The sequence below is a fragment of the Echinops telfairi genome, unplaced genomic scaffold, assembly GCF_000313985.2.
Source record: "Echinops telfairi isolate 266 unplaced genomic scaffold, ASM31398v2 ScPeMD7_9;HRSCAF=40, whole genome shotgun sequence".
Lineage (NCBI taxonomy): Eukaryota > Metazoa > Chordata > Mammalia > Afrosoricida > Tenrecidae > Echinops > Echinops telfairi.
In genome coordinates, this window is record NW_022103906.1 from 59,594,932 (window position 1) to 59,604,962 (window position 10,031).

At 48.0% G+C, this 10,031-nt stretch overlaps 2 protein-coding genes across 3 annotated transcripts in view; one reads left to right on the forward strand and one right to left on the reverse strand.

The window, feature by feature from the left end:
* Window positions 1–533: 533 nt before the first annotated feature.
* Window positions 534–1,634, forward strand: LOC101641662 (claudin-22). Its single transcript, XM_004696456.2, has one exon. The coding sequence runs from the start codon at window positions 544–546 to the stop codon at window positions 1,204–1,206; it is 663 nt and encodes a 220-aa protein (XP_004696513.1). The 5' UTR covers window positions 534–543; the 3' UTR covers window positions 1,207–1,634.
* A 644-nt stretch (window positions 1,635–2,278) lies between these two features.
* Window positions 2,279–10,031, reverse strand: part of WWC2 (WW and C2 domain containing 2) — a 262,995-nt gene continuing 255,242 nt past the window's right edge. For both annotated transcript variants that reach the window (XM_004696137.2, XM_045286701.1), the window contains one exon: window positions 2,279–4,973. In XM_004696137.2, coding sequence (XP_004696194.1) covers window positions 4,907–4,973 — 67 coding nt within the window. In that variant the 3' untranslated portion in view covers window positions 2,279–4,906. The remainder of the gene's footprint in view (window positions 4,974–10,031) is intronic.

The window sequence follows — 10,031 nt, forward strand, 5'->3', positions numbered from 1 at the left end:
GAAATACCTGAACCTATTTTTAAAAGGGAGAACACCCAGGGTTACTGCAACATACTCACTGAAATGTGAGAACGCTGGCGGACATCTGGCAGGTGCCATTAGTTGAGACAATGCAGGAGGAGTTGAACCACAACAGCCAATTAAACATTCTGAATCTAGGCTTAATTCTTTGATTTGTCAGAAAGGTTACACACCACACAAAGGCCATTTATACACCAAACACTGAAAAGAGGATTACCACTGCCTCGTTTTATTTCGGTGACAAACAGCTCTCCACAAACTTCAGCCCCTAGGTCACAAACACACGCTTGGCCCCACCTTGTCATTCGTGGTTTGCAGCATGATTTCCCCGGAGCTCTTTTTGAAACCCATTCAACATGCAATCAGCACAATAGCAACTCTGGCAGAAATCCTCCTATATACACAATGGAAACAAAAATAAACAGAAAAGATTCCTGAGTTCCGCAAGTGATAACTGTGTGTCACAGTTCTTTCCCGGCAGCAGCGGGGCAGGCACCAGTTTGGCTAACGCTGTCTTCTAGGATGGCCTTCTTATTTCGGACGGTGGCACAATTGACTGGCCTGTCATTGTCTCTGCTGGGGTGGGTTTTAGCCTGTCTTACCAACTACCTGCCACAATGGAAAAACCTCAACCTGGACTTAAATGAGATGGAGAACTGGACCACGGGACTCTGGCAGACCTGTGTCATCCAGGAGGAAGCGGGCATGCAATGCAAGGACTTTGACTCTTTCTTGGCCTTGCCGGCCGAACTCAGGATCTCCAGGATTTTAATGTTTCTGTCCAACGGACTGGGGTTGCTGGGCCTGCTGGCCGCTGGGCTTGGCCTGGACTGCCTGCGAATTGGAGAGAGGCAGCGGGCTCTTAAGAAGCGACTGCTGATCCTGGGAGGAGCCCTGCTCTGGACCTCGGGGCTGGTCGTCCTCGTCCCAGTCTCCTGGGTGGCCTACATCACGGTGCAGGAGTTTTGGGATGAGAGCATGCCTGAGATTGTCCCCAGGTGGGAGTTTGGGGATGCCCTGTTTCTTGGCTGGTTCGCTGGATTTTTCCTGATACTCGGAGGGTCTCTGCTGAACTGTGCCGCCTGCTCAGCCCAAGCCCCTCTGGCTCCCGGCCACTATGCAGCGGCCAAGGGGCAAGATCATCGTCAGCAACTGGAGATGAGAAACACCAACCTGAAAATCTAAGCTGGAAGCTTATCAGTGGTACCTTATTTAAGTGGCCTGCTCTTTCCTGGGTTGGGTAGGAGTTACAGCTAACAGTCACCCATTCTCTATGCTTTATATTGTGTAAAAATGCACCCCCCCTACCCACCTGTGGCAATGAGGTTTTTAAACAACTGTAATTTCTTCTGCAGGCTGGTAAACCATTTTTACCTTCTGCTTCGAGCCCCAAAAGCCAATCGAGACGTAATAGTCATCATACTTATTACCGTAGATGAGTTTTCTGTTTTAAAATAGGCTCAGTGATTACACAAGGCTGGTAAATAAAACATTCTATTAGTCCTTATTTAGCATTAATGGTGTTATTCATATGGAGATGATGCGTGTTGGCAATTGGATGTTATTGCTGATCATTTATTTCTTTCAAGTGTTGGAGATAACCTATTATCGCGAAGCCCAAGTCTCGCTAGATTTATTTAACGTGCATGGCGTCAGATTAGACTACACAAATCACCTGCTCTTTAAAAGCCTGGGAAGTGCAAGGCCTGGGATGCATCTCCTCTCCTTCTACCAGAGACCCTGGGGCCGCAGGATCTTCTTTCCAAAAGGCTGCCACAGCCACTCAGGCCTTGTTGACTACCACAGAGGCCGAGGAGGGGAGCCTCGTGCTTTTGAAGGTGTGTGTGAAATTGGCCGGCACAGGGCTGTCTTTGCTTCTCTGACTGGAACGCGTGATGGCCAGTGCCAGCACCTGCCCTGGTGGGGGACCGGCCACTGGGGGTGGCCTGGGCTGGGACCCATGTCTTGGCAGAGGGCTGTGAGGACCGGCGCCCCTCGTGACCCTGGGCGCACTGAGGCTGAGTGAGGGTACAGTGCAGTTTCGGGAAACTTTGCATTTTATTTGCACAGCGAGCCAGGGTCTTCCTTTTATAAAATCAGCAAAACATGGCATCTGAGCAAGAACTGCTCACTCCCCGCTGCTGGGTCGGGGAACTGTCATGAAGGATTTTATATTTATTCCGAATATGGTTTGAGAAAACGCTTGTGCGTGGGCCGATCAGGGAAAGCATTTGAATAATAAATGACACTAAAAGAATTAGGTAATATGCAGCTTTGTTTCTTTTTTGTGTGTGTGGGGGGAACCCACTGAAATTTTCCATCCACAAACAAATGGAAAGTACAGAAACCAAAGTTAATCTACATGATGTATTTGCATACTTTTATAAACAAGACAAATTATAACAGAAACATGTTCAAGAATTTAACCTGATTAAATATTTAGTTCAGTCCTGAGCTTTTGATATTTAATACAATATAGATATAGCAATAGCAAAAAAAATATTAAAATTTGATTTACATGCTACAGAGTTGCAGCTAAACTGTGTTCATTTGATGAGTATTCTTTTTGTACCTGTAACATTCAGATTCTGATATACAAAACTGTAATAGTCTACTGGTAATGCAAAGCTGAGAACTAAGTATAACCTTCTTTTCACCTTGTGCAGAATAAATTCTACCTTTAAAAACAGTATTTATAATATTAAAATTCATATTTATCCATATGGTTTTGTGATCAAGTTATTAAAATGTTTTGTGAATCACTGGGGTTAGTACAAATAACGATAGAGTGTTAAAAGCTGCCTATAAATACATAACATATTGCTGATGTTTAAAGGTATGGACAACGGGTTATATTAAAATAAGCTCGTCCCTCATGCTAGAAATGAGCACATTTTGCAAAATAAAACCTAGACCTTGGTCCCAACTATTAACTACCAGCCTGAGACAGATTTTATTCTTTAACACTTTGTCTGAAACATTTTTTTTATTAAAAAGGAAAAAAGTGAACAGCTAGTCTGATGAAGATTTATAAAGCTGTAAATATTTCCAAGATAGCCTCTTCTATGTCAAAACACTTAAAAATGGCCAGACCGAATTATATATTAAACAGAACATAAATAAGACCGTAAATAAATAAATGAAGAAAATAAGATCGAACAGCACTACACATAACTATTTTCATAGCCAAACTTAAAAGCTGAGACAGCTGACCTTCATTTACCTCTACATTAAATAAACTTCAGAATGTCTGTCTTTCACATTTCACCTTGACTGACTGGTATTCTCTCTGCTTTACTTCAGGCGTCTAAGCAGGTAGCCTGGGCCGCCCTGAGGGACTATACTCAGTCAGTTCCCCCGGGTGGGTTTCTCTTCATAGTGTCATATCCAGTTATATCTTCCAAGGCATCTGCATACAGGAGGTGGGAAATTTATGCAGGGGAAAAAAGCATGGTTCAATGGTCTTCATTAATTAAAGTGGTAGGCTCAGATATTGCTGAATTTGAATTTGATTCTGAACAAATGAACTTCCTGAAAAATGTATAATCACTTTTGGAAAACAACCACCTGGCGAGTGAGGATTCTTCGAGCTTAGGAACAAAACTTTTAAGAAGCTCCTTCTTTGAAGTTTTTTTAAAAAATTTGCTACGGTAAGGTGGTTAACCAAAAAACGTCTTCTTCCAGCATGAGACTGAGCACTGCGTGTGCGTCACGGCACAGAAAGGCTACTTTTGGAAGCCCTGGCCGGGCCACACTGAGGCGCAGCTTCTTGAAGCCCTGCCCTGGAGAAGCGGAAATTCGAAACCAGAGGACACTTGGTTTTCATCTCTAGCTGTGTTCGTCTGAAGCGGGTTGGATGGCTGCTTTATAAACTGTTCGGCTTAGACCCAAATCAACAGCCCAGTCATACTATTCTCTGGGCATCCCAACTCTTGGCCGTAAATTACAGATGGAATCCCCTACCAATGGGAGCTGCACAGTAAAGTTCTAGGAAACGCTAGAAGTCCATTTGATAAAGTATTGCTTTATTTTTGGCAATTCTGGCTCCGCCAAGATTCTTTTCTGCTTGTTCCCAGTTTCACCAAATGAGCCCCTAAGCGTCTGTCCCGTGGGTACCACGCTCGGACACACACCAGACACCCACGCTGGGGCACATGTGCAAGCTCAGACGGCTCCCCTGCTGGCTCGGGCGTGGGTTTTAGGGACACCGCTTCCCTTCTCTGGGCTCCCACCTCCAGCGCAGCCAAGCACCGTTGAGTCACGGGCCCAGGAGTGTAGGATGCTCCTTTGCGTTTCTATATTCCTGCGTTCGGTCTGTCAAGTGTTTGTTTTCTTTAGACAAATCTCAAAGGACACAGAGGACAACGTTTTCAGGAACCAAAGGGTTCCTTGACAGGTGACAGGTGTGGTACCATCCACGGTTCCGGTGGATGTGGCGCTCTGTCAGGAAGCTCCGCATGGCCGTAGCTGCCCTGTGGGCACAAGGAGCGCATGGCACTGCCGCCACCTTCACAGTGGACTCACCCGACAGAGGAAATGCCAAAGCCCCTCTGCCGAACAAGCGGTGCCTGCCCAGGCCGCTCAACAGGGCAGCCTGGTGCCGCCCGCTGCCAATCTGATCCCTCGGCCCAGCGACAAAGCACACACGTTGTATGTTTGTGTACCAGATTACTCTGCTTGCATTATCTGATTTACGGAGAGAAAGGGAGGGGGTAATACAAATTACATTCAAGGTACTTTACAAATTAATCAGTTGAAAATGTGATGTGAAAATACAAGCTCTTTAAGAGCTGACAGTTATGTTACAAACCAAACCAAAGGATCGCTCTTTCACGCTCCCAAAACAAGTGAGCGGTTGAAAAACAGAATGTCTCAAATGATGTAATTATACATCATCAGCCGGCAGGGAAGGAATGCTGATCTTTGCTCGGGTGAAGTAGGCAATCTTCTCCCTAGAATCAACGGGAGAGAGAAACCAGCTTTAGTATCACACTGAACGTATGGTCAAGAGAAGTGTCGCCAAGAATGTCCAGGGCGTCTCTGCACACACAGCTTTCACATCGGTCCTTGGCTAGAACGCTTGCGCTCAGGGTCGGTGTGACCTCTTAAAATCAGGCTAGGTGTCATGTTTTGTTTATCTATTCATCTATTGATATGTACTTGGGATTACTTCCATAAAGGGAATTCCAAAGAAACTAATTTTAGTGTTTTTAAAAATCATTTTATTGGGGACTTGTACAGCTCTTATCGCAATCCATCCATCCATCCATTGTGTCAAGCACATTTGTACATATGTTGCCATCATCATTGTCAAAACATTTCCTTCCTATTTGAGTCCTTGGTATCAGCTCATTTCCCCCCTCCCCCACCCTCCGTCCCTCATGAACCCTTGATCATTTATAATTTTTTTCATGTCTTATACCTACCGCTGCTTCCCTTCACCCATTTCTCTGTTGTCTGACCCCCTGGGAGGGGGTTATATGTAGGTCATTGTGATTGGTTCACCCTTTCTCTCCTTACCTTCCCCTTCCCCTTCTGGTATCACTACTCTCATTATTAGTCCTGAGGGGTTTATCTGTCCTAGATTCCATGTTTCCAGCTCTTATCTGTACCAGTGTACATGCTCTGGTCTAGCCAGATTTGTAAGGGAAAATTTGGGCCATGATAGTGAGGGGAGGAAGCATTAAAGAACTAGAGGAAAGTTGTATGTTTCATCAGTGTTATACTGCACCCTGACTGGCTCTTCTCTTCCTTGTGACCCCTCTGTAAGGGGATGTCCAATTGTCTACAGATGGGCTTTGGGTCTCTACTCCACACTCACCCACATTCACATTGATATGATTTTTTTCCCACTCTGCACTCCCCCTCAATCACATTGATAAGATTTTTTGTTCTGGGTCTTTGATGCCTGATACCTGATCCCATCAACACCTCATGATCACACAGGCTGGTGTGCTTCTTCCTTGTGGGCTTTGTTGCTTCTCAGCTAGATGGCTGCTTGTTTATCCTCAAGCCTTTCAGATCCCTGATGCTATATCCCTTGATAGCAGGGCACCAGCAACTTTATTCACCACACTTGCTTATGCACCCATTTTGTCTTCAGCGATTGTATCGGGAAGGTAAGCATCACGGAATGCCAGGTTATTAGAACAAAGTGTTCTTGCATTAAGGGAGTACTTGAGTCATGGCCCAATGTCCATGTACTACCTTGATACTTAACATATAAATATATGTACATTGATCTGTTTCTCTCATTAAATATAAATATATTTACATATGTACATGCCTGTATTTAGACCTCTGTAAGTGTCCTTTGCCTCTTGGTTCTTTCCTCTATTTCATTTTACTTTCATCTTGTCCCACTATCATGCTAAGCCTTCATTTGGGTTTCAGTAATTCCTCTTGGCTTCATTGCCCTTGATCAAGCCCTGCCAGGCCTCCCACACCCTCCTCCCCATTGATTTTAGATCACTTGTTGTTCCTTTGTCCCTGGGTTTATTGACACCCCCCTACCTTTCCCCCACCACCCCCTGTCCTGTGTCCCACTGGAACTGTTGGTCCTGTTGTTTTTTCCTCTGGATTGTTTATCCAGCCAATCTTATCTAGACAGACATGCAGAGACAAGAGTAAGGACAAAAATAAGACAGAACAAGAAGAGAAAACAAAACAACAACAAAAAAACCAATGACAAAAAAATAAAAACCTATAGTTTGTTGACCTTTTGGAGTGCTTTCTGATCGACTCTGGTGGGTGCCATGCCCTGGCCCCAAGGTCTATTTTTGTTATTCTCTGGGGACCTCATTGCTTTGCTTCCCTTGCTGCTCCATTGCCTGTCCTTAACGTTTCTCTCCGGTATGGTGGGGTCAGATTGGGCACAATTCCTGCACTGTGTCCCTCTGGGTTTTCTCTTAATCTCAATGAATGGCCAGTCACTTTTCTTTGCAAACATACCCCTTTGTCTATAATCCTCTCAAATGATTTAATTCAGAAATGATTAACTGCATTTTGGTCTGATGAGTACAACAGTGTAGAAACATGGTCCATCAGTTAAAAATATTAAGAAAAGATAAAGTGGGACATGAAGAAGAACGGCAGCTCCTACTGATGGCGCATCACCCCTCCATCCACCAAGCCTGCATGTTCCCTTCCACATGTCCAGCGTCAGCTCTCAAACCCTCAGGGGCGCAGGGTGGGCTTGAGTGTTTCTCAGTCCTACAGGGACCTTCCTCAGGGACTTCTCTGAAAGTTGTCCTCACTCAAGTGAGGTGAGAAGAGGGGGCTTGACTGTGCGAAAGGTTACAAATTCTCCTCCTAAAGCGGAGTTGAGTAGAAACCACCTGAATGGGAGAAGGAGAGAGAGAGAGAGAGGTGGTGTTGGGGGTGGGGTGGGGGGCAGTAGCTCACTTTCCAGAGATTCGGGGACCGTCACAATGAAGATGACCGAGATGACCAACGACCGGGGCAGCATCTTGGTCTCCAAAGGACCCACCACATATTTACTCCGGGTCTGTTAGGAGGCGCACGTAGGGAGCGGTAAAGAGGAGTAAGGCGCTGGCCCCCCTTGAGGAACCAGCAGTCTCATGTGGGGTTCGAAACAGGAACCGGGATGGAGGAGAACAGGACGAGTGAAAAATCCGTGGAAGTCGAAATGAGAGGGACTTCGGTGGTGTGGTGCCCTTTCAATTGGTTGAACTCCCCACAAGATCAGAGTAGGATGGAAAAGGGCAAGGGCCTGTGGGTGTGAGGTCAATGGCAGCTTCAAGTTGAAAGCTGGGGGCCCTTGCCCTGAACACAGTCTGTGGACAGGTCTTCTCTGACTCACGGGGAGTTCTTACACTCGGATGAGCTGCTTCCCCTCACACAGTCAGGCTGGCCAGCACTGGGCAGGGTGGTCCCCAGGGGGAGAAGCAGCTGGGTGTTACCAGGCCAGGGTTGAGGCAGAATGCCCCACACCCCACCACCCCAGCCCCACCGCAACCAGCCATCAGTGGGCAAGCCCTGCCCTCAGGTGCGGCCATCACCACGCTCTCATCACCTGCCTGGCTAGAGAGGCCAGTCGATGGATCGGTGTCATGGCAGCGGGTGTGTGGGGCTGGGTGGGTGGGTGTGACTGGTGAAGCCTTTGAGTTTTAATAACAATTTTGGCGCAATCTTGGTTACTCTTCAAGATGACCCAGATACCAAGGGCATGAAAAGATTCCTTTCACCACTCTATAGTTTTAAAACCCCGCCCTTCTGAAAAGAAACAACAGTGATCGCTGAGCAGAACCCAGGAAGGCGCTTTACTTCAGAATCTTACGTACACAAGAGCAGTTCAGCCCATTGTGTCTCCGTCTACTTCCGGAGTCACTCAGCCTCACACTCACCTCCAACCTCTGCGGCACCCACTCCCGACCCTTCCCAGCCACGCTGCTTATCAAGGGCCCTGCCCTCCCCAAACGCCACGGCACTCTCTCCTCTCTGGTTTTTCTCGCTCCCTTTTCTAGCTTGTTGTTGAGATTGAGTTTGTGTGTCACCCTTTAGGTTTGGACTCTGGAGGGATGGCTTCCCTCTCTCAAGCCCAGAAGCTTTCTGAAGGCTGCCCCGCGCCACGGGCATTCACACGGGCGGGCGGGCGGCACGGTCAACACCAGCGGGAGGACACCTGTGGAAGAGGCCATTTTCACGTAAGCTGCTGCCTCCCCTCGTCTTCCTTTTGCCTTCCCAGTTTGGGGGAAGTTCCCGTTTCCAATACAGACCAGCTTTCCAGCCTCGATGGGTCTGCTCGCGTCCCGGACGGTCAGAGGTGTCTCCTCACCCTGTGAAGGGGAGCCTTTCCCTCCCCGCTCTCTGGTGCAACCAGGACAGTACCAACCATCTCCTCCTTGCCCTCCAGACCCAGGCCCGTCCTGCTTTGGTTTGTCAATCATCTTTGGATGCTGGGCATCTCTCTGTGGGGGCCTCTGAATGTTTTGGGGGCCAACAACCCGGGCCCAATTCCAAGTCAGCTGCTTGTTCTGAGAGTCATTTCCATGGATTTAAGCGCTACCTTGAGGAGGAAGATGCCCAGTCTTTACCTCCTGCTCAGCCCTTAGCCTTGGTCTTGGGTTAGTTCCATGAGTCTACTGGCCACTGTTCCCTGGGCAGTCTACTGAACACTGAACACTGGCCACTGTTCCCTGGGCAGTCCCCTATGCAACTTTTAACCTGCTCTGCTCGCAGGCTCTGCTCAGCCTGCTGCCCCCACAGCGGCCGCTCCTCCAGTACTGTGGGTCGTGATCTCCGGCCCCACAGCACCTACCTACACCCCTCCCGGGTCACACCTCTGCCAACTCATTGGTCTCCCCCTTACAGGACTCTGTCTTGGCGACTCTCCACTCAGCTCTCTGGGAAAAAAAAAAAACAACCACTAAAAACCAAACCAAACTCACTGCCATTGAGTAGATGCCGACTCACAGTGACCCTATAGGGCAGGGTAGAATTGCCCTGTGGGTTTCTAAGAGTGTCACTCTTTATGGGAGCAGAAAGGCCTTTCTCCTGTGTTGCGCTGGAAACGTAATCTACTGACCTTGCAGGGAGCCATCGGATACATAAGGGCTGTGCCCCTAGAACTTTCCATAGCGCCTCCCAAATCTATCCTCACCACTGCAAGACCCTTAGAGTCTAAAACCAAGTGAAAAACGAATAGCACAGCACACAAAGCCTTATTGCAGGCTCAGCCCCAAGCTGCCCTCTGGCCACCTGCACTACCCACATGGCGCTTCTCCCCGCGCCAGTGCCCTTCTCACTCCTACCACCTGACGCCTGAAACACTCACTCATCCTTCCAGGGTAAGTCCAGAGGCTGCCCCTCTTAGAAGCTTATCTCAGCTGCTTCTGCAGCCATCGATACCTGCCCCCACGCCACCTCAGATTCTTCTACATCCTCACAGGCTCCTACTCTTGTCTTTACTTGGCCTCTCCCCTCCGCACTGCCCCTGCCCTTCCGCACCCACTGCACCAGAGCAGGACGCCCCTGCCCTTCCGCACCCA